The sequence below is a fragment of the Coregonus clupeaformis genome, unplaced genomic scaffold, assembly GCF_020615455.1.
Source record: "Coregonus clupeaformis isolate EN_2021a unplaced genomic scaffold, ASM2061545v1 scaf0899, whole genome shotgun sequence".
NCBI lineage: Eukaryota > Metazoa > Chordata > Actinopteri > Salmoniformes > Salmonidae > Coregonus > Coregonus clupeaformis.
In genome coordinates this window covers 84,609-109,830 of record NW_025534353.1, presented here as the reverse complement: position 1 = coordinate 109,830, position 25,222 = coordinate 84,609, and the positions used below count along the sequence as shown (strand labels likewise).

The 25,222-nt window shown below is 45.4% G+C and overlaps 1 protein-coding gene across 1 annotated transcript in view; it reads right to left on the bottom strand.

Annotated features, from left to right (window-relative positions):
• LOC121587407 (ectonucleoside triphosphate diphosphohydrolase 1) overlaps positions 1 to 25,222 on the bottom strand; it is a 92,567-nt gene that overhangs the window by 36,574 nt on the left and 30,771 nt on the right. Inside the window, exon 2 of the mRNA XM_045217052.1 lies at positions 3,401 to 3,528. Within this exon, the coding sequence (XP_045072987.1) occupies positions 3,401 to 3,528 (128 nt within the window). The remainder of the gene's footprint in view (positions 1 to 3,400; positions 3,529 to 25,222) is intronic.

Below are 25,222 nucleotides of genomic sequence, written 5' to 3'. Positions count from 1 at the left end.
ACCCCAAAGAAAAAAAAAAACATATTGTAAAGTGGTTATCCCACTGGCTATAAGGTGAATGCACCAATTTGTAAGTCGCTCTGGATAAGAGCGTCTCCTAAATGACGTAAATGTAACATGTAAATGTAATATATATTATACAACTTTTGAAGTTAATGTAATGCCATTTTTAAGTGAGAAAACCACTCTGGAAAAGGGCAGCTGCTCCGGATGTCAACATGGAAAAGAAAACGTGTCCTTATGAGAAGTGGCCAGGAGAAGCAGGGGCCATCCAAGGGAAAATGGAAACAGGACAACAGCCCCAAATACACAATGCTGATGTAAGAAGCTCTCTCCGGCTCAGCAGCAGAGTTTGCTGGATGCTGTGGAGGTAAACTAACAGACCCCCTCTTACGGCCCATCTCAGCTGGTGTACATATGAAATCTGATGGATATATGTGAACATACTGGTTAACAACTTTGCAGTGAACACTGAACATCTCTGAAGGAAAGGTGACGTGGCAACTGCTGGGATCTACAGTTCAGAACCATCCTATTTGGACTATGAAGAAAAATGAGTGTGGAACTTTGGACATTGAACCAGTGTGCTTGACAGGTGTGGCCCCACCTTGCACAAAACAATATCCCATTAGCAAGGAAGCTATGGTGATTAAAGATCTATGGGACATGGGTATTGAAGCTATGGTGATTAGAGATCTATGGGACATGGGTATTGAAGCTATGGTGATTAGAGATCTATGGGACATGTATATTGTTGAAGACCCACTCTGCCTCTGATAGCCTAGTATGGCCAGTGAAAAAATCAATTGGTGACTGGCGGGTGACAGTGGACTACAGGAATGCAAATGAAGCCATCTCCAAGCTCACTCCATTGGTGGCTGACCCCTCAACCATTTTCTCCTAATTGTCACCTGCTCACTCTGATGTGGACAACCGCCAGGCTCTGGGGAGGGAACCCGCTCCTGCTACCTGCCCTCCTGAGCGCAACTACGTTTCCACGGGGGTAAGAGATAGGCTGCTGACCTGGGAATAGTATAAAAGTAATCCTTCTACCCCCCCCACCCACCCCCACAAAATATATAAAATAATTATAATAATTAAAAATTATTATTATTATAATTTACAAATATATATTTACAATTTGTAAGTCGCTCTGGATAAGAGCGTCTGCTAAATGACTTAAATGTAAATGTAAGGACCTTACAGATAATTGTATGTGTGTGGTACAGAGATGAGGTAGTCATTTAAAATCATGTTAAACACTATTATCGCATACAAAGTGAGTCCATGCTAATTATTATGTGACTTGTTAAGCACATTTTTACATCTGAACTTATTTAGGCTTGTCATAACAAAGTGCTTGAATACTTATTGACTCAAGACATTTCAGCTTTTCATTTTTCATTAATTGGTAAACGTTTCAAAAAACATAATTCCATTTATGACAAAAAATCTAAACTTAATCCATGTTAAATTCAGGCTGTAACACAACATGTGGAAAAAGTCCAGGGGGGTGAATACTTTCTGTAGACACTGTAGCTCAGGCAGTAGGAAGCTCTCTCATCCATTTATATACAGATGATACAGTCTAATATTCAGCTGGCCCCTCCCCGGATTTACTACCTCTGAGGGTTTAGAGCTTGAGGTAGTCACCTCATACAAGTCCTTGGGAGTACGGATAGACGGTACACTGTCCTTCTCTCAGCACTTATCAAAGCTGCAGGCTAAGGTTAAATCTAGACTTGGTTTCCTCTATCGTAATCTCTCCTCTTTCACCCCAGCTGCCAAACTAACCCTGATTCAGATTACCATCCTACCCATGCTAGATTACGGAGACGTAAATTATAGATCAGCAGGTAAGGGTGCTCTCGAGCGGCTAGATGTTCTTTACCATTCGGCCATCAGATTTGCCACCAATGCTCCTTATAGGACACATCACTGCACTCTATACTCCTCTGTAAACTGTCCATCTCTGTATAACGCAAGACACACTGGTCAATGTTTATTTATAAAACCCTCCTATGACTGGGTGTATTGATACACCATGCTAAAAGGGATATTCAGTGTCTGCTTTTTTTTTACCCATCTACCAATAGGTGTCCTTCTTTGTGAGGCACTGGGAAACCTCCATGGTCTTTGTGGTTGAATCTGTGCACCTCCCTGGTCTTTGTGGTTGAATCTGTGCACCTCCCTGGTCTTTGTGGTTGAATCTGTGCACCTCCCTGGTCTTTGTGGTTGAATCTGTGCTTGACCTTACAGGTAATTGTATGTGTGGGGTACAGAGATGGGGTAATCCCTCAAAAATCATGTTAACCACTATTATTGCACACAGTGAGTCCATGCAACATATTATATAAGAGAAAAAAACATTAATGTGACTTGTTTATTTTTACTCCTGAATGTATTTAGGCTTGCCATTACAAAGAGGTCAAATACTTATTGACTCAAGACATTTTAGCTTTACATTTTTAAATAATTTGTAAAAATGTCTATAACAGAAATTCCACTTTTTACATTGTGGGATATTGTGTGTAGATCAGTGCACAAAATCTCAATGTTAACCATTTTAAATTCAGGCTGTAAGACAACAAAATGTGGAAAAAGTCAAGGGGTGTGAATACTTTCTGAAGGCACTGTATGGCATAGTCTCGTTGGCTTGTGACTACTGGCTACTGGCTAATTGGCTAGCTAACTGGTTATAATAGCAGCCAAGGACGTTCGCTAGCTTGTTTGTTTGTGCTCTGATTTATTTTACACAGATGACTTCAGCCATATGAAAAACCTTCCATAGAAAAATATACCTATCTAGCTAGCTTCCTTTGCTTGTAGCTTGCTTCTCATCTGACTGGTGTTAGCTAGTTAGCTACAGCTGCTAGCCTGCTACTAGCTAGCTGCTGCTGTTACGCAGCAATCGAGTTGCTGGTCCTGGTAGCACATCGTTGGTTCTTAATGGACAGAAATGAGCATGTGATAAATTATACATTTAATAAAAACTGTTGCACCTACAACCTTATTCAATCAGACATTGTTTAAGTCCAATGGTCACTTTATCGATGCTACAGTCTCGTTTTAATCCGACATCTAGAATTTGAGCTAGGTAGACGCAGAAAATACTCTGAAAACTCAATTGTCAACGACCCTGTTAAGATATCCGGTATGTGGTTCTTGGTAATGGCCGGACAGCTCATGAGGAGAGGTAGGGTGTGTGCTGTGTACCTCCAATCAAGTTGATTTGTGAATTTTCATAAACATTGGTGTCATATTGGCTTAGATATGATGGTAGGGATATTTAAATGTAACATCGAGCTTCAACCAATGCATACTATAGTTTCTCCGACTGGCACGACTACAATATTATGAATTTTTCCATCCAAGCCACAGAATCTGAAAAAGCTGGTACCTTGTACTTCTGTAGGAGAGGCTGGTTCTGCAATACTGCTGTTGTCACCAGGGCAACTATCGCTGTGATAACAAGCACAGTGATGAAGAGGATCACAGCCTTATGCCAGGCGTTATTTTCTTTAATCTCTGAGGAAGAGGGAGAAGATGAGAGAGGAGGAGAGAGGGGGAGAGGGAGGAGAGAGGAGGTGAAGAGAGGACGGAGAGAGAAATGGAGGAGGAGAGAAGGAGAGAGGGAGAGAGGTAAGAAGAGAGGGAAAGTTGGAGAGAGAGAGTTAGCATCTTCCATCCAGCTGTTGATGATGTCACATCTGTATTATTGATGACATTAGGGTTCTGAGTGTTGTTGTTATTGTTGCTTCTTTTGTTGTTGTTGTTGTTGTTGTGTAACTAGGGACTCGTTCTAAATGTGTTCTAAATGTCCACATGAACTCAAGTTACGCTCTAACCAGAGGTTCCCCCCTAGGAAACTTTTTTCCACCTTCTCCTCCCTTCTTAATCCTGCACCCCTCTCCTTGCCTCCTCCCTCTCTGCGGACTACTTTGTCAACCACTTTGAAAAGGTTGACAACATCCTCTCCTCATTCACTCAGCCTATTGAGTCCACTGGTCACACTCACACAGAACTACCCTACGGCTTGAACTCTTTCTCAAATCAAATACAATGTTATTGGTAGCATACACATATTTAGCAGATGTTAGAGACATATTCTCATTTTCTTTATTTGTGCTCTATTTATTGTTTTACTCCATTTAGAAAAATATTATTATTGAATATAAGTATATGTTTTGTATTACGAATTATGGAGTATGGTTGACGAGCTCATGTTGTTTGGTTGTCTATGGTTATCATGGGTATTTGATAGAATGATGGAGCCTTTCCTGGGCACACTCCCTTTACCTGTTTGTTCTCCTTCCCTTTACCTATTTAGGTTTTTGGCAGTATGGGTCTACTAGGCCTCAGGCATGGCGGTACCTTACCGTTTTTTGACCGCTACACTACGCCATGCCATGTCACGCCACGTCACGCCACGTCACGCCACGTCACGCCACGCCACTAAGAAAGTTGCTACCTTTTGTTTACAGTTTAAATCTGATCGCTTTGACTTTGTTCATCGATGGAATGTAGCCTATGCAATTATCTTTTGTTTGGAAAATAAATGTTAGTTTTTTACACTTGGAACTTTGGATGAACTGTTCTATGGTTACTTTGGAAGCACGTCTGACTACTGCATCACATACCTGTCGCCTCAAGGCTAGTTTGTTATTGGATTACGAATTGCCTTTATATTTGTCAAAAAACTACCGCTGGATGGAATGCCGACGAATGGTTTATCAGCTCGATCAAACATCGGATCGGATTTTAAACTGTCAAGAGGAGTGAAACAAGGTTGTCCACTATCGGCATATCTATTTATTGTGGCCATCGAGATGTTAGCGATTAAAATCAGATCTAATAATAATATCAGAGGATTAGATATAAAGACCTTAAAAACAAAGGTGGCATTGTACGCTGATGATTCATGTTTTTTTTTAAATCCACAACTAGAATCCCTCCACAGCCTCATAGAGGATCTAGATACATTTTCTAACCTCTCTGGATTACAACCAAATTATGACAAATGTACTATATTACGTATTGGATCACTAAAAATACAATTTTTACATTACCATGTAGTTTACCAATAAAATGGTCTGATGGTGATGTGGATATACTCGGAATACATATCCCAAAGGAAATAAATGATCTCACTTCAATAAATTTTAATAGAAAATTAGCAAAAATAGATAAGATCTTACTACCATGGAAAGGAAAATACCTGTCAATTTGTGGAAAAATCACCCTGATTAACTCATTAGTATTATCACAGTTTACCTATTTGCTTATGGTCTTGCCTACGCCTAGCGAACAGTTTTTTAAATTATATGAGAAAAAAATATTCAATTTTATTTGGAACGGCAAGCCAGACAAAATTAAAAGAGCATATTTATATAATGAATATGAATTCGGAGGACAGAAATTATTAAATATTAAAGCATTAGACCTATCACTAAAAGCTTCAGTCTTACAAAAGTTATACTTAAATCCGAACTGGTTCTCAAGCAAATTAGTAAGATTGTCTCACCCAATGTTCAAGAAAGGCCTTTTTCCCTTTATTCAGATTACAACCTCACACTTTCAGTTATTTGAAAAGGAAATAATCTCCCAAATGTCACTATTTCTAAAACAAGCCATAGAAAGTTGGTTGCAATTTCAATTGAATCCTCCAGAAACGACAGAACAAATAATGCAACAAATATTGTGGTTAAATTCAAATATACTAATTGACAAAAAACCTTTATTTTTTGACAGAATGTTTAAAAAAGGTATAATCTTTGTAAATGATATCATCGGTAGGACTGGTGGAGTTATGACGCACATGCAGCTAACAAAAACATATGGAAATGTCTGCTCTACCCAAAATTACAACCAAATAATGGCAGCATTACCGCAAAAATGGAAGAGGAAAGTGGAAGGGGGAGAAAGTAAGGAACTTGTCTGTCGGCCTTGCATTAAAGAACATAATTGGTTAAGGAAAACTGTGATAAATAAAAAAATATATCAGTTTCACTTAAGGACCAAAGGATTGACAGCCGTCCCATATAGATTGCAAAATAGTTGGGAAGAGATCTTTGATGTACCGATCCCATGGCATAGTGTTTATGAACTGACACGCAAAACGACACCGGATTCAAAAATTAGAATCTTTCAATTTAAATTACTATATAAAATCCTTGCTACCAATAGAATGTTATTTATATGGGGGATACAATCTTCCCAGCTCTGCAGATTTTGCTGTGAAGAGACGGAATCATTGGACCATTTGTTTTGGTTCTGTCCATTTGTAGCTTGTTTTTGGACACTGGTCCAGGAATGGCTAAAGGATTGCAATATTTACCTGGAACTAACCTTGCAGATAGCATTACTGGGTGATCTGAAAAGTCATAGTCAATCAATCAATAATATAATAATACTTTTAGCAAAGCTGTTTATTTTTAACTCTCAATCTGTAGAAGCAATGAGAATAGAAAGGTTCAGAATTATTGTAAAACATCACAGCACGGTTGAAATATATATGGCAAATAGAAATCCGATATGGATGGTGTTAAGAGATAGATGGGAGGTATTGAATAGAGTTGAAGGATGGGACTAATAACAAATAACAACAAATAATAACAAAGATAGCTAATAATGTAAAGCATACTGTGTCCATAATAAGTATATAGGCTGTATGTTGGGAGCTTTTGGGAAAGAGCACAGTTAGAAAGATATGGCATATAGAAGCAAACCGGATGGACATCATGAAAACGATCGGAGAGGTTGAGAGTAGAAGTAGTTCAGGAGCAAAAAATTAATAAATAATAATAATAATAATAATGATATATATGTATGTATGTATATGTATATATATATGTATATATATAATAGAATTATTGTAAAATTAACTGTGTCCATAAGGTGTAGATAGTAAGTATAGACCGGAAATAGAGACCTGGGCATTGTTGTTCACTAATTTACTCCAAGTAGGGAAAGGATGGTGGGGTTGAAAAGTAATAAAGGGGAGTATATATATAAAAAAAATAAAAAAAATAAAAAAATAAAAAAATGGGGGATTGGAAGTGATGCAGACAATTACATTGATAGAAGATACAATCTATCTGCAATATTAAGCTGATCCATTTCCCCAAAAAAAAAAAAAAAAAAAAAAAAAAATAACATCGGATCGGAGGTAAAGATTTCATCTGAACAAGGTAAAACAAGCGCTGCTACTCTACTGTATATTCCAAGTGAAGAAGTGACTGACGCTATTGTAGCTCTCTGACTTGGCGCTACTCACTGTGGAGAGAGGGGAATGGTGTCTGGTTTCTCTGACTACTCACTGTGGAGAGAGGGGAATGGTGTCTGGTTGCTCTGACTTGGCGCTACTCACTGTGGAGAGAGGGGAATGGTGTCTGGTTGCTCTGACTTGGCGCTACTCACTGTGGAGAGAGGGGAATGGTGTCTGGTTGCTCTGACTTGGCGCTACTCACTGTGGAGAGAGGGGAATGGTGTCTGGTTCCTCTGACTTGGCGCTACTCACTGTGGAGAGAGGGGAATGGTGTCTGGTTGCTCTGACTACTCACTGTGGAGAGAGGGGAACGGTGTCTGGTTGCTCTGACTTGGCGCTACTCACTGTGGAGAGAGGGGAATGGTATCTGGTTGCTCTGACTACTCACTGTGGAGAGAGGGGAATGGTGTCTGGTTGCTCTGACTTGGCGCTACTCACTGTGGAGAGAGGGGAATGGTGTCTGGTTGCTCTGACTTGGCGCTACTCACTGTGGAGAGAGGGGAATGGTATCTGGTTGCTCTGACTACTCACTGTGGAGAGAGGGGAATGGTGTCTGGTTGCTCTGACTTGGCGCTACTCACTGTGGAGAGAGGGGAATGGTGTCTGGTTGCTCTGACTTGGCGCTACTCACTGTGGAGAGAGGGGAATGGTGTCTCGTTGCTCTGACTTGGCGCTACTCACTGTGGAGAGAGGGGAATGGTGTCTGGTTGCTCTGACTTGGCGCTACTCACTGTGGAGAGAGGGGAATGGTGTCTCGTTGCTCTGACTTGGCGCTACTCACTGTAGAGAGAGGGGAATGGTGTCTGGTTGCTCTGACTTGGCGCTACTCACTGTGGAGAGAGGGGAATGGTGTCTGGTTGCTCTGACTACTCACTGTGGAGAGAGGGGAATGGTGTCTGGTTGCTCTGACTACTCACTGTGGAGAGAGGGGAATGGTGTCTGGTTGCTCTGACTACTCACTGTGGAGAGAGGGGAATGGTGTCTGGTTGCTCTGACTACTCACTGTGGAGAGAGGGGAATGGTGTCTGGTTGCTCTGACTTGGCGCTACTCACTGTGGAGAGAGGGGAATGGTGTCTGGTTGCTCTGACTTGGCGCTACTCACTGTGGAGAGAGGGGAATGGTATCTGGTTGCTCTGACTACTCACTGTGGAGAGAGGGGAATGGTGTCTGGTTGCTCTGACTTGGCGCTACTCACTGTGGAGAGAGGGGAATGGTGTCTGGTTGCTCTGACTTGGCGCTACTCACTGTGGAGAGAGGGGAATGGTGTCTGGTTGCTCTGACTTGGCGCTACTCACTGTGGAGAGAGGGGAATGGTGTCTGGTTGATCTGACTTGGCGCTACTCACTGTGGAGAGAGGGGAATGGTGTCTCGTTGCTCTGACTTGGCGCTACTCACTGTGGAGAGAGGGGAATGGTGTCTGGTTGCTCTGACTTGGGCTACTCACTGTGGAGAGAGGGGAATGGTGTCTGGTTGCTCTGACTTGGCGCTGCTCACTGTGGAGAGAGGGGAATGGTGTCTGGTTGCTCTGACTTGGCGCTACTCACTGTGGAGAGAGGGGAATGGTATCTGGTTGCTCTGACTACTCACTGTGGAGAGAGGGGAATGGTGTCTGGTTGCTCTGACTTGGCGCTACTCACTGTGGAGAGAGGGGAATGGTGTCTGGTTGCTCTGACTTGGCGCTACTCACTGTGGAGAGAGGGGAATGGTGTCTGGTTGCTCTGACTTGGCGCTACTCACTGTGGAGAGAGGGGAATGGTGTCTGGTTGCTCTGACTTGGGCTACTCACTGTGGAGAGAGTGGAATGGTGTCTGGTTGCTCTGACTTGGCGCTACTCACTGTGGAGAGAGGGGAATGGTGTCTGGTTGCTCTGACTTGGGCTACTCACTGTGGAGAGAGGGGAATGGTGTCTGGTTGCTCTGACTTGGCGCTGCTCACTGTGGAGAGAGGGGAATGGTGTCTGGTTGCTCTGACTTGGCGCTACTCACTGTGGAGAGAGGGGAATGGAGTCTGGTTGCTCTGACTACTCACTGTGGAGAGAGGGGAATGGTGTCTGGTTGCTCTGACTTGGCGCTACTCACTGTGGAGAGAGGGGAATGGTGTCTGGTTGCTCTGACTTGGCGCTACTCACTGTGGAGAGAGGGGAATGGTGTCTGGTTGCTCTGACTTGGCGCTACTCATTGTGGAGAGAGGGGAATGGTGTCTGGTTGCTCTGACTTGGCGCTACTCACTGTGGAGAGAGGGGAATGGTGTCTGGTTGCTCTGACTTGGCGCTACTCACTGTGGAGAGAGGGGAATGGTGTCTGGTTGCTCTGACTTGGCGCTACTCACTGTGGAGAGAGGGGAATGGTGTCTGGTTGCTCTGACTACTCACTGTGGAGAGAGGGGAATGGTGTCTGGTTGCTCTGACTTGGCGCTACTCACTGTGGAGAGAGGGGAATGGTGTCTGGTTGCTCTGACTACTCACTGTGGAGAGAGGGGAATGGTGTCTGGTTGCTCTGACTACTCACTGTGGAGAGAGGGGAATGATGTCTGGTTGCTCTGACTTGGCGCTACTCACTGTGGAGAGAGGGGAATGGTGTCTGGTTGCTCTGACTTGGCGCTACTCACTGTGGAGAGAGGGGAATGGTGTCTGGTTGCTCTTTCTATTGCTCCAGGTGTTGGATGAATTGGGGGAACTTTTGAGAATTGTGGAGCTTGGACTTCACTCGTGGAGCTTGAATTGTGTGCGTCTTCTGTTGTTTGGATTCGTGCTCTGAGTTGAGAACTCGCTGTGGAGCGGAGAGAAAATCGTATCCTTTGCTGATTGGCTGTTGTGTCTGTTGTGATGATGTCATGTGTTGGGCTCAAACTCCACAAACAAAGAGAGACCCAGTACAGACAAACAATCTGCTGAGAAAGTATGTTTTGTTTTTACATACTGGTAACCAGAGTCGTTCAAGGGGATTTGGGACATGGGTGACTAGTTAACGTTAGCTTGGCTCTCTCTGTGTGTTCGTGCCGTGGGAGGAGGGGTTGGTTCGTTGGCAGAGAGCAATGGCTAGCTAGTATGCTAACTATTCTAGCTAATTAACTGGCTGAATAAGTTGACGACGTACTCACTCAAACTGTCAAAACTAACCCAAAACTTTAGACACGAATGATCTGCTTGGCGTATTAACACACTGGTGGGTATTGGTGCTAAACCGTATTATTGGAAGCTAGCATGCTAGTTGGCTATTTACAGTCATTTAGCAGACGCTCTTATCCAGAGCGACTTACAGTTAGTTAATGCCTATATATATTGTGATGTCACGAGAGGCTGTGTCCTGGAGGGACGTTACATCCCCCTGAGATGGCTGCAAACCCAGACAGCTATGGCTCCATCTGCTGGTATGGTCGGGAACTCCAACCCTCTATGGCCAATCTTCCCACGCAGCTGAAACCAATCAGGAGCTGATGAGCTGAAGGTTTGTTGAAGGGAAGAGACACGGTCTCAAGGCTGGGCTCTCTGGAGGACAAGAGTGCTGCACGTCCACTTCCATGAGGAATATAAGGATTTGGAGATACTTACCTTTGGGAAATACTCACCTTTGGATATATGCACCTGTGGAAATACGTGTGGGACATTTGGAAGGACGTTTTGCTGGGTTGGCCACTAGCTGCAACGTGGAATACAGTAAGACTGGGGAAAAGTTATTTGAGCGAGGGAGAGTTATGATTTTGGATGTGGAAGAGACATCCCTGAACTGTTAACCCTTAAAGAGCCACCAGAGAACAGAATTGTGTTATACTTTCGTTAGTTTCCCAAGACCTTTAATAAAATCCTTGTTTTGGTTGAACCTGGTCTCCTTGCACTACTTGAGCAATCCCGCTGAAAGCTGTGTAGCCTCTCGTGACATCACAGATGGTGGAGAATACAGGCACGCTCAAGCGTTAATAGTGCATGTCAGAGGAGGATACCGAAGGTTTGATCACCCAGTTTTCCAAGTTGGCCGTAGGCTCCCCGCCGACTGAAATGGAGGACATATTGAAAGCCCTTGTTGCTGGCCAGCAAGCCCAGATGCAAGCAAACGTGGCTCTCTTGGAGGAGCAAAAGAAAGCCAACCTTATGAAGGCAGAGGAATTGCAGTTGCAGAGACAGAGGGTTGTCCAAAATACCCGCCCAATAAAGGCAAGTGACTTTATATCTAAGATGGGAGCTACCGATGACATTGAGGCATACCTGCATGCATTTGAGGCCACGGCCACTAGGGAAGCCTGGCCCAAGCAACACTGGGTTGGTCTGTTAGCCCCCTTTCTAACCGGGGAATCGCTGAATGCTGTCCGGGACCTGGGCCCTGACCAGGTTACTGACTATGATGCCCTGAAGTCTGAGATCCTCAGCAGATATGGACTCACAAAGTTTGGTATGGCCCAGCGCTTTCACAGTTGGACCTTCCAACCAGACCAACCTCCTCGGGCGCAGATGCATGAACTTGTCCGAATCGCAAGGGAAATGGCTGGATCCGCAGAGGAATACAGCAGCGGCGGTGGTGGAGGCCGTTGTGGTGGATCGTTACCTACGCGCCCCTGCCTTATGAGGCAAAACGGTTCATCAGTCAACAGGCCTTGACCACGGCTGATCTGACCGTGGAAGCTGTGGAAAAGTACCAGGCCACAGCGGAGATGCTGAATGCTTCCCGGAAAAACCCCAGGAGTGCGGCCCCACCACAAATGGGGAAAACCCGTCCAAAGGACCCCAAGGTCTCGAACCCAGCCACGTCAGGACTTATCCCGGCTCCAGGGGGAGCCAGAAACCAGGCGGGTCCAAGAAGAGTACACCAGGAGGGGGAAACTCGACAGTGTTACCGGTGTGGGGAGATGGGACATATCTCCTGGCAGTGTGGGAAACCAGCCGAGGAACCTATGCCCACTGCGGAGTCCTCCAGCTCAGCACCCACACACCGTTTTGCCTCGCTCTTGGGAGTCGTAGATGGCGGCCCAGATCGACCCCCACCTGCCCGGTAACTGTGAATCACCATGATGTGGAGGCCTTACTGGATTCTGGTAGCCGGGCCACCCTGGTGCGTAAGGATTTGGTGGGCCCAACGTGTCTGACCCCGGGGAAAGTCCTCCCAGTTTCCTGTGTCCATGGGGACACCAGAGAATACCCCATTACTGAACTTACAATGACCAGCACACGGGGAACCATACACACGACGGAGCGGGGGTGGTTGATTCCCTCCCCGTCCCTGTCCTAATTGGACGAGACTGCCCAGCCTTTTACCCACTCTGGAGAGAGTCTCAGGAGAGGATAACCCGAGTACCTCGGAAACGGAGAGGCAAGACTCATCCTGGGAAGGCTCCGGTGCAATCCTCCGAATTACTCACTCCCGCCCGGGCTCTGATAGGGATGGCAGGTGCCCAGACCGACACAGAGACGGAGCTACAGAATCTGGACAAAGAACTGTCTGGTCTGAAGGGGACCGCTGAGAGGTATCGTTTGTTAAAGCAACAGTTAGACATGAAGACAGAAGAGTTAGATATCCTCCAGGCTAAACTCCAACAGAGCTCCTTCCATAAGCAACAGGAGGAGCTGGAGAGGCTGCGCAGGACCATCGAGGAGTGTGAGGAGACCCTGCGCAGTAGTAAGGAGGTCCAGAAGAAGGCAGAGGAGAAGTACAAGGTGTTGGAGAACAAGATGAAGAATGCGGAGGCAGAGAGAGAGAAGGAACTGAAAGCTGCTCAACAGAAGCTAAACTCTGCTAAAACCAAGGCTGATGCGTTCAGTAAGAAACTCAAGGAGAGACAACAGGAGGCTGAGTCCCTGGTCCTAGAGTTGGAGGAGTTGAAGAGAGAGCAGTCTGGCAAGCACCACGGCAATGCGGACGCCCTCTCCCGGCGTGATGCCTTCTTCGCTGCCTTTACCCCGACGAGGACGTCGGTCCCGAGGAGGGGGATGTGTGATGTCACGAGAGGCTGTGTCCTGGAGGGACGTTACATCCCCCTGAGATGGCTGCAAACCCAGACAGCTATGGCTCCATCTGCTGGTATGGTCGGGAACTCCAACCCTCTATGGCCAATCTTCCCACGCAGCTGAAACCAATCAGGAGCTGATGAGCTGAAGGTTTGTTGAAGGGAAGAGACACGGTCTCAAGGCTGGGCTCTCTGGAGGACAAGAGTGCTGCACGTCCACTTCCATGAGGAATATAAGGATTTGGAGATACTTACCTTTGGGAAATACTCACCTTTGGATATATGCACCTGTGGAAATACGTGTGGGACATTTGGAAGGACGTTTTGCTGGGTTGGCCACTAGCTGCAACGTGGAATACAGTAAGACTGGGGAAAAGTTATTTGAGCGAGGGAGAGTTATGATTTTGGATGTGGAAGAGACATCCCTGAACTGTTAACCCTTAAAGAGCCACCAGAGAACAGAATTGTGTTATACTTTCGTTAGTTTCCCAAGACCTTTAATAAAATCCTTGTTTTGGTTGAACCTGGTCTCCTTGCACTACTTGAGCAATCCCGCTGAAAGCTGTGTAGCCTCTCGTGACATCACAATATTTTTTTCATACCCCCTGTGGGAATTGAACCCACAACCCTGGCATTGCAAACACCATGCTCTATCAACTGAGCTATGTCCCTGCGGCCATTCCCTCCCCTACCCTGGACAACGCTGGGCCAATTGCGCGCCACCCCATGGGTCTCCCAGTCGCGGCCGGCTACGACAGAGCCTGGATTCGAACCAGGATCTCTAGTGGCACAGCTAGCACTGCAATGCAGTGCCTTAGACCAAGGATGGCTATGGTGTCTATGCTACCCTCCAGTCCCTCGACTTCTTGGCACTGACGGAAACATGGATCACCACAGAAAACACTGCTACTCCTACGGCTCTTTCCTCATCTGACCATCTGGTCAGCGCGGCGGTGGCACAGGAATCCTCATCTCTCCCAAGTGGACATTCTATCTTTTTCCCCTGACCCATCTGTCTATCTCCTCATTTGAATTCCATGCTGTCACAGTCACTAGCCCATTCAAGCCTAACATCCTTGTCATTTATCGCCCTCCAGGTTCCTTTGGAGAGTTCATCAATGAGCTTGACGCCTTGATAAGTTCCTTTCCTGAGGATGGCTCACCCCTCACAGTTCTGGGTGACTTTAACCTCCCTACGTCTGCCTTTGACTCATTTCTCTCTGCCTCCTTCTTTCCACTCCTTTCCTCTTTTGACCTCACCCTCTCACCGTCCCCCCCTACTCACAAGGCAGGCAATACGCTTGACCTCATCTTTACTCGATGCTGCTCTTCTACTAATCTCACTGCAACTCCCCTCCAAGTCTCCGACCACTACTTTGTATCCTTTTCTCTCTCGCTCTCTTCCAACACTACTCACTCTGGCCCTACTTAGATGGTAATGTGCCGTCGCAACCTTCGCTCTCTCTCCAGCTACTCTCTCCTCTTCCATCCTATGATCTCTTCCCTCTGCTAAATCCTTCTTCCTCCGATCTCCTGATTCTGCCTCCTCAACCCTCCTCTCCTCCCTTTCTGCATCTTTTGACTCTCTATGTCCCCTATCCTCCCGGCCGGCTTGGTCCTCCCCTCCTGCTCCGTGGCTTGACGACTCATTGCGAGCTCACAGAAGAGGGCTCCGGGCAGCCGAGTGGAAATGGTGGAAAACTAGACTCCCGGCGGACCTGTCATCTTTTCACTCCCTCCTCTCTACATTCTCTTCCTCTGTTTCCGCTGCTAAAGTAACTTTCTACCACTCTAAATTTCAAGCCTCTGCCTCTAACCCTGGAAGCTCTTTGCCACCTTCTCCTCCCTGCTGAATCCTCCTCCTCCTCCTCCTCCCTCCTCCCTCTCTGTGGATGACTTCGTCAACCATTTTGAAAAGAAGGTTGACGACATCTGATCCTCATTTATTAAGTAAAATGACACCGCTGGTCCTGCTCACACTGCCCTACCCTATGCTTTGACTTCTTTCTCCCCTCTCTCTCCAGATGAAATCTTACAAACTGGTGATAGCCGGCCGCCCAACAACCTGCCCGCTTGACCCTATCCCCTCCTCTCTTCTCCAGACCATTTCCGGAGATCTTCTCCCTTACCTCACCACGCTCATCCACTCATCCTTGACTGCTGGCCATGTCCCTTCCGTCTTCAAGAGAGCGAGAGTTGCACCTCTCCTCAAAAAACCTACACTCGATCCCTTCGATGTCAACAACTACAGACCAGTATCCCTTCTTTCTTTTCTCTCCAAAACTCTTGAGCGTGCTGTCTCTAGCCAACTCTCCTGCTATCTCTCTTAGAATGACCTTCTTGATCCAAACCAGTCAGGTTCCAAGACTGGTCATTCAACTGAGACTGCCCTTCTCTGTGTCACAGTGGCTCTCCGCACTGCTAAAGGTAACTCTCTCTCCTCTGCTCTTATCCTTCTAGACCTATCCACTGCCTTTGATACTGTGAACCATCAGATCCTCCTCTCCACCCTCTCCGAGTTGGGCATCTCCGGCGCTGCTCACTCTTGGATTGCGTCCTACCTGACAGGTCGCTCCTACCAGGTGGCGTGGCGAGAATCTGTCTCCGCACCACGTGCTCTCACCACTGGTGTCCCCCAGGGCTCAGTTCTAGGCCCTCTCCTATTCTCTCTATACATCAAGTCACTTGGCTCTGTCATATCCTCACATGGTCTCTCCTATCATTGCTACGCAGACGACACACAATTGATTTTCTCCTTTCCCCTTCTGATAAACAGGTGGCGAATCGCATCTCTGCATGTCTGGCAGACATATCAGTGTGAATGTCGGATCACCACCTCAAGCTGAACCTCGGCAAGACGGAGCTGCTCTTCCTCCCGGGGAAGGACTGCCCGTTCCATGATCTCGCCATCACGGTTGACAACTCCGTTGTGTCCTCCTCCCAGAGTGCAAAGAGCCTTGGCGTGACCCTGGACAACACCCTGTCATTCTCTGCTAACATCAAGGTGGTGACCCGATCCTGTAGGTTCATGCTCTACAACATTCGCAGAGTACGACCCTACCTTACACAGGAAGCGGCACAGGTCCTAATCCAGGCACTTGTCATCTCCCGTCTGGATTACTGAAACTCGCTGTTGGCTGGGCTCCCTGCCTGTGCCATTAAACCCCTACAACTTATCCAGAACGCTGCAGCCCGTCTGGTGTTCAACCTTCCCAAGTTCTCTCATGTCACCCCGTTCCTCCGCACACTCCACTGGCTTCCAGTTGATGCTCGCATCTACTACAAGAACATAGTGCTTGCCTACGGAGCTGTGAGGGGAACGGCACCTCCTTACCTTCAGGCTCTGATCAGACCCTACACCCAAACGAGGGCACTACATTCATCCACCTCTGGCCTGCTAGCTCCCCTACTTCTACGGAAGCACAGTTCCCGCTCAGCCCAGTCAAAGCTTTTTGCTGCTCTGGCACCCCAATGATGGAACAAGCTCCCCCACGACACCAGGACAGCGTAGTCACTGACCACCTTCCAGAGACACTTAAAACCATACCTGATAGAACTTGAGAAGGTTGAACACCAGACGGGCTGCGGCATTCTGGATGAGTTGTAGGGGTTTAATGGCACAGGCAGGGAGCCCAGCCAACAGCGAGTTGCAGTAATCCAGACGGGAGATGACAAGTGCCTGGATTAGGAACTGTGCCGCTTCCTGTGTAAGGCAGGGTCGTACTCTCCGAATGTTGTAGAGCATGAACCTACAGGATCGGGTCACCACCTTGATGTTAGCAGAGAATGACAGGGTGTTGTCCAGGGTCACGCCAAGGCTCTTTGCACTCTGGGAGGAGGACACAACGGAGTTGTCAACCATGATGGCGAGATCATGGAACAGGCAGTCCTTCCCCGGGAGGAAGAGCAGCTCCGTCTTGCCGAGGTTCAGCTTGAGGTGGTGATCCGTCATCCACACTGATATGTCTGCCAGACATGCAGAGATGCGATTCGCCACCTGGTTATCAGAGGGGGGAAAGGAGAAGATTAGTTGTGTGTCGTCTGCGTAGCAATGATAGGAGAGGCCATGTGAGGATATAACAGAGCCAAGTGACTTGGTGTATAGCGAGAATAGGAGAGGGCCTAGAACTGAGCCCTGGGGGACACCAGTGGTGAGAGCACGTGGTGCGGAGACAGATTCTCGCCACGCCACTTGGTAGGAGCGACCTGTCAGGTAGGACGCAATCCAAGAGTGAGCCGCGCCGGAGATGCCCAACTCGGAGAGGGTGGAGAGGAGGATCTGATGGTTCACAGTATCAAAGGCAGCAGACATGTCTAGAAGGACAAGAGCAGAGGAGAGAGAGTTAGCTTTAGCAGTGCGGAGAGCCTCCATGACACAGAGAAGAGCAGTCTAAGTTGAATGACCAGTCTTGAAACCTGACTGGTTTGGATCAAGAAGGTAATTCTGAGAGAGATAGCAAGAGAGTTGGCTAAAGACGGCACGCTCAAGAGTTTTGGAGAGAAAAGAAAGAAGGGATACTGGTCTGTAGTTGTTGACATCGGAGGGATCGAGTGTAGGTTTTTTGAGAAGGGGTGCAACTCTCGCTCTCTTGAAGACGGAAGGGACATAGCCAGCGGTCAAGGATGAGTTGATGAGCGAGGTGAGGTAAGGGAGAAGGTCACCGGAGATGGTCTGGAGAAGAGAGGAGGGGATAAGGTCAAGTGGGCAGGTTGTTGGGCGGCCGGCCGTCACAAGTCGCAAGATTTCATCTGGAGAGAGAGGGGAGAAATAAGTCAAAGCATAGGGTAGGGCAGTGTGAGCAGGACCAGCAGTTTCTTTTGACTTAACAAACGAGGATCGGATGGACGGAGGGGGGGGGGGATTCAGCAGGGAGGAGAAGGTGGCAAAGAGCTTCCTATGGTTAGAGGCAGATGCTTGGAATTTAGAGTGGTAGAAAGTGGCTTTAGCAGCAGAAACAGATGAAGAAAATGTAGAGAGGAGGGAGTGAAAAGATGCCAGGTCCGCAGGGAGTCTCGTTTTCCTCCATTTCCGCTCGGCTGCCCGGAGCCGAGTGGAAATCAATATGATTGATCAATATGATTGATTTTGTTACATTGGATAAACTCGACAACGATACTGGAGGGGATGCATCACTGGAGTCAAAGGATTCTTCAAGGGATGGAAAACTGGCAGAGCGAGCAAACGTGAATGTTGTAAACCATTCTTTTTCAGACAGGAGGTAACGTGAACGTTGTAAACCATTCTTCTTCAGACAGGAGGCATGGTTAGAGCTTGATACTACCGATGAAGCACATAAGATGGTTAAATTCTACAAAGGCAAAGGACAGATGCTGGGGAAACCTGTCGATGTTAGCATGTGATTTTCACAGAAACAGTTGGAGAGTCCCAATGGGAGATCTATATATATTTGAAAGCTTCCACTCCAGAAGTACTCAGACATTGATACTACTTACTACGAAGACAGACAGAGTAGAAACAGAGAGAGTGTGGACAGAGAAAGAGAGAGAATAGACAGAGGGAGAACAGAGAGAGAGAGGGAGGACAGTGAGAGGAATAGAGAGAGGAATAGAGAGAGGGACAGAGAGAGGGACAGAGAGAGGGATAGAGAGAGGGATAGAGAGAGAAAGATAGAAAGAAAGGGGAAGAAGAGAGTGGGAGAGAGGGAGAGCTAACAGTTAACTATGTGATATGGCTGGTCTTTTCTAGAACCAGGAGGTTCATCCATCTCAAGCAGCCCTGTGTGTTTGTGTTTGTGCATTTCATAGGAACAGGCACTGAGACACAGAGTTTGGCATTTCCTCTCCAAGCCCGGGCAGTGCATCCTGTCGGCATGGAAACTCAGCTGAAGTGTGTGTGTGTCTGTGTGTGTTAAACTCTGAAAGGGGCTTATTAGGGGAGCCAATGTCTGTCTCGAAGCTGTGTGTGTGTTTGGGGAGGAGGAAGTTTGGCCTCCCTTCCTGCAGTAGTTCTGTCAGCCTTAGGACCCTTCTGGGTTAGCTTCCCTTCCTGCAGTAGTTCTTTCAGCCTTAGATCCCATGTGGGTTAGCCTCCCTTCCTGCCCGTGCCTGCGCACACAGACAAGCACGCACAAGCACCACACACACACATCCACACACACGCAGGAAAGCACAAACACGCAAACGGACATATACACACGCGCACACACACTCACACACATTTCCCCCTTAACTTTTCTGTTAAAGTTACCGTAACTTTAAGACAGTTGCAGAAAATATTTGAAGCTACATTTTCCCCTTAAATTATGTTTACAAAAATCAAGGGTGCCCATGACGTCCCTTAACTGCTTCATTCAGTGTGGATATCAATGTGAACAGCAATTCCTATCCCCTCATTGCAAAGCAAAACTTAAACCGCCTAGCTAGTTAGCTAGCTAACTAAATTACGGAAAATAGTAGTTTTATTCTAGGTTGAAGATAGATACAGTGAGCTCCAACAGTTTAGGGACAGTGACAAGTCGTTTGTTGATTTGGGTCTGTACTCCCGCCCCTCTTATAATAATGGCGAGAGGTTAGCATGTCTTGGGGATATGATATTTGTTAATGGCGAGAGGTTAGCATGTCTTGGGGATATTATATTAGTTAATGGCGAGAGGTTAGCATGTCTTGGGGATATGATATTTGTTAATGGCGAGAGGTTAGCATGTCTTGGGGATATGATATTTGTTCATCTGTAACTTTCTCACTCATCAGTATTCACGATTCATTCAGGATTATCCTTAATCATGGTAGCTTCACATTAATTTAGAAGTGTTTAGAAACATATTATATTCTTATTTACAATTAAAGTGACTCCAAAATGACACAATACATTATTTACCAGTCATTTCTATTGGGCACAAAATAATCTGAAACACAACCAAAAAAAGCAAATGCATCCAACAAGTTTGTACAGTCACAAGCTTAATATAGTCATTGCGTGCTAGGAATATGGGACCAAATACTCATCTTTTTATTCCTTTAATAACACCCCTTGACTTTTTCCACATTTTGTTGTTTTACAGCCTTCAATTAAAATGGATTACACATATATATTTAGTCACTGACCTATACAAAATACCACATAATGTCAAAGTGGAATTATTATTTTAATTAATAAAAAATGAAAAGCTGAAATGTCTTGAGTCAATAAGTATTCAACCCTTTCATAATGGCAAGCCTAAATAAGTCCAGGAGAACAATTTGCTTAACAAGTCACATACTGTAATAAGTTGCATAGACTATAGTGTTTAACATGATTTTTGAATGGCTACAATTATCTGTAAGGTCCTTCAGTCGAACAAAGAATGAGCTTTTCAATTAGCCGAAATACATGCTAAGAGACGACAACAACAATGCATGTGGAGGTATAAGATGGGGAAAATGTAGCTGGCAATTATGAATGATCATCAATGCCTCGCAAAGAAGGGCACCTATTGGTAGATGGGTTTTAAAAAATTCGAAGCAGACATTGAATATCCCTTTGAGCATCGTGAAGTTATTAATTACACTTTGGATGGTGTATCAATACACTCAGTCACTACAAAGATACAGGCATCCTTCCTAACTCAGTTGCCAGAGAGGAAGGAAACCGCTCAGGGATTTCACCATGAGGCCAATGGTGACTTTAAAACAGTTACAGAGTTTAATGGCTGTGATAGGAGAAAACTGAGGATGGATCAACAACATTGTAGTTACTCCACAATACAAACCTAATTGACAGAGTGAAAAGAAGGAACCCTGAACAGAATACAAATATTCCAAAACATGCATCCTGTTTGCAACAAGGCACTAAAGTAATACTGCAAAAAATGTGGCAAAGCAATTAACTTTATGTCCTGAATACAAAGCATTATGTTTGGGGCAAATCCAATACAACACATTACTGAGTACCACTCTCCATATCTTCAAGCATAGTGGTGGCTGCATCATGTTATGAGTATGCTTGTAATCGTTCAGGACTGGGGAGTTTTTCAGGATAAAAAATAAATGGAATGGAGCTAAACACAGGCAAAATCCAAGAGGAAAACCTGGTTCTGTCTGCTTTACACCAGACACTGGGAGATGAATTCACCTTTCAGCAGGACAATAACCTAAAACACAAGGCCAAATCTACACTAGAGTTGCTTATCAAGAAGACATTGAACGTTCCTGAGTGGCCGAGTTTCAGTTTTGACTTAAATCTGCTTGAAATGTATAGCAACACCTGAAAATGGTTTTCTAGCAATGATCAACAACCAATTTGACAGAGCTTGAAGAATTGTGAAAAGAGTAATGGGCAAATATTGTACAATCCAGGTGTGGAAAGCGCTTAGAGACTTACCCAGAAAGACTCACAGCTGTAATCGCTGCCAAAGGTGATTCTAACATGTATTGACTCAGGGGTTTGACTACTTATCTAGAGATATAACAGTTTTTTATTTTTCATATTATTCTACAAATGTTCGAATTTGTCTTCCACTTTGACATTACAGAGTATTTTGTGTAGAGCGTAGACAAAAAATGACAATTAAATCAATTTTCATCCCGCTTAGTATTGTACTGTTTAATGAGAGAATTTAATCAGCGAAGCCTTGGGTTAGGGTTAGGCTTAGTATTGTACTGTTCAATGAGAGAAGTTAATCAGCCTTGGGTTAGGGTTAGGCTTAGTATTGTACTGTTTAATGAGAGAAGTTAATCAGCCTTGGGTTAGGTTAGGCTTAGTATTGTACTGTTCAATGAGAGAAGTTAATCAGCCTTGGGTTAGGCTTATTATTGTACTGTTTAATGAGAGAAGTTAATCAGTGAAGCCTTGGGTTAGGGTTAGGCTTAGTATTGTACTGTTTAATGATAGGAGTTAATCAGCCTTGGGTTACGGTTAGGCTTAGTATTGTACTGTTTAATGAGAGAAGTTAATCAGCCTTGGGTTAGGCTTAGTATTGTACTGTTTAATGAGAGAAGTTAATCAGCCTTGGGTTAGGGTTAGTATTGTACTGTTTAATGAGAGAAGTTAATCAGCAAAGCCTTGGGTTAGGCTTAGTATTGTACTGTTTAATGAGAGAAGTTAATCAGTGAAGCCTTGGGTTTGGGTTAGGGTTGGTATTGTGCTGTTTAATGAGAGGAGTCAATCAGTGAAGCCTTGGGTTAGGGTTAGGATTGTGCTGTTTAATGAGAGGAGTCAATCAGTGAAGCCTTGGGTTAGGGTTAGGGTTGGTATTGTGCTGTTTAATGAGAGGAGTCAATCAGTGAAGCCTTGGGTTAGGGTTAGGATTGTGCTGTTTAATGAGAGGAGTCAATCAGTGAAGCCTTGGGTTAGGGTTAGGGTTAGGGTTAGTATTTTACTGTTTAATGTGATTAGTTAATCAGTGAAGCACATTAAGTGTGTGCCCTCAGGCCACTACTCTACTACCACATATCTACAACACAAAATCCATGTGTACGTGTGTTTATAGTGGGTATGGGTCATGTGTGTGTGTGTATGTGTCTGTACCTGTGTGTGTGTGTCTCTTCACAGTCCCCGCTGTTCCAGAAGGTGTATTTTTATCTGTTTTTAAATCTGATTCTACTGCTTGCATGAATTACTTGATGTGGAATAGAGTTCCATGTAGTCATGGCTCTATGTAGTACTGTGCACCTCCCATAGTCTGTTCTGGACTTGGGGACTGTGAAGAGACCTCTGGTGGCAGGTCTTGTGGGGTATGCATGGGTGTCTGAGCTGTGTGCTACAGTGGTTCCTCAATTAAAAGTTTTGAGTTTATGCCGCAGCAGTTTGTGGTAGATGGTGGCAAATTGTGGTAAATTGCATCATTCCTGTCATTGCACCAGACTATCACAAGGGGGAGTTAGAACGCTGATCTATAGGTAGTCTAAACTGTGGCACAAATTGACTATCTTTTGGTAAATTAATGGAGGTGTGAATGTTTCAGTCCGAGAGTCTCTCTTCTCTGGCGCTAGAGTCCTGCATCAGGGAAAAAAGAAATAGCTGGCGGTGGTCCCGGAGTTGAGAGAGAACTTGAGTAAGTACAATGCCGCAATTACACTTGACATGTGGACTGGGAGGACAGGGAGGACAGGGAGGACAGGGAGGACAGGGAGGACAGGAGGACAGGGAGGACAGGGAGGACAGGGAGGACAGGGAGGACAGGAGGACAGGGAGGACAGGGAGGACAGGGAGGACAGGAGGACAGGGAGGATATGGAGGGGGAAAAGGTTGCCCGTATTTTCAAGTCCTGAGCTTCTTCATTTATTTATGAAACGTACTAGTTTATTTAGGCAATTTAATATATTCCTTTAGGCTTGGCCTATTTACAGTGGGGAAAAAAAGTATTTAGTCAGCCACCAATTGTGCAAGTTCTCCCACTTAAAAAGATGAGAGAGGCCTGTAATTTTCATCATAGGTACACGTCAACTATGACAGACAAATTGAGAAAAGAAAATCCAGAAAATCGCATTGTAGGATTTATTATTAATTTATTTGCAAATTATGGTGGAAAATAAGTATTTGGTCACCTACAAACAAGCAAGATTTCTGGCTCTCACAGACCTGTAACTTCTTCTTTAAGAGGCTCCTCTGTCCTCCACTCGTTACCTGTATAAATGGCACCTGTTTGAACTTGTTATCAGTATAAAAGACACCTGTCCACAACCTCAAACAGTCACACTCCAAACTCCACTATGGCCAAGACCAAAGAGCTGTCAAAGGACACCAGAAACAAAATTGTAGACCTACACCAGGCTGGGAAGACTGAATCTGCAATAGGCAAGCAGCTTGGTTTGAAGAAATCAACTGTGGGAGCAATTATTAGGAAATGGAAGACATACAAGACCACTGATAATCTCCCTCGATCTGTGGCTCCACGCAAGATCTCACCCCGTGGGGTCAAAATGATCACAAGAACGGTGAGCAAAAATCCCAGAACCACACGGGGGGACCTAGTGAATGACCTGCAGAGAGCTGGGACCAAAGTAACAAAGCCTACCATCAGTAACACACTACGCCGCCAGGGACTCAAATCCTGCAGTGTCAGACGTGTCCCCCTGCTTAAGCCAGTACATGTCCAGGCCCGTCTGAAGTTTGCTAGAGTGCATTTGGATTATCCAGAAGAGGATTGGGAGAATGTCATATGGTCAGGTGAAACCAAAATAGAACTTTTTGGTAAAAATTCAACTCGTCATGTTTGGAGGACATAGAATGCTGAGTTGCATCCAAAGAACACCATACCTACTGTGAAGCATGGGGGTGGAAACATCATGCTTGGGGCTGTTTTTCTGCAAAGGGACCAGGACGACTGATCCGTGTAAAGGAAAGAATGAATGGGGCCATGTATCGTGAGATTTTGAGTGAAAACCTCCTTCCATCAGCAAGGGCATTGAAGATGAAACGTGGCTGGGTCTTTCAGCATGACAATGATACCAAACACACCGCCCGGGCAACGAAGGAGTGGCTTCGTAAGAAGCATTTCAAGGTCTTGGAGTGGCCTAGCCAGTCTCCAGATCTCAACCCCATAGAAAATCTTTGGAGGGAGTTAAACGTCTGTGTTGCCCAGTGACAGCCCCAAAACATCACTGCTCTAGAGGAGATCTGCATGGAGGAATGGGCCAAAATACCAGTAACAGTGTGTGAAAACCTTGTGAAGACTTACAGAAAACGTTTGACCTGTGTCATTGCCAACAAAGGGTATATAACAAAGTATTGAGAAACTTTTGTTATTGACTAAATACTTATTTTCCACCATCATTTGCAAATAAATTCATAAATAATCCTACAATGTGATTTTCTGGATTATTTTTTCTCATTTTGTCTGTCATAGTTGACGTGTACCTATGATGAAAATTACAGACCTCGCTCATCTTTTTAAGTGGGAGAACTTGCACAATTGGTGGCTGACTAAATACTTTTTTTCCCCACTGTAGTAGGCTATTTAATATATTCCTTTAGGCTTGGCCTATTTAGTCGGCTATTTAATATATTCCTTTAGGCTTGGCCTATTTAGTAGGCTATTTAATATACTCCTTTAGGCTTGGCCTATTTAGTAGGCTATTTA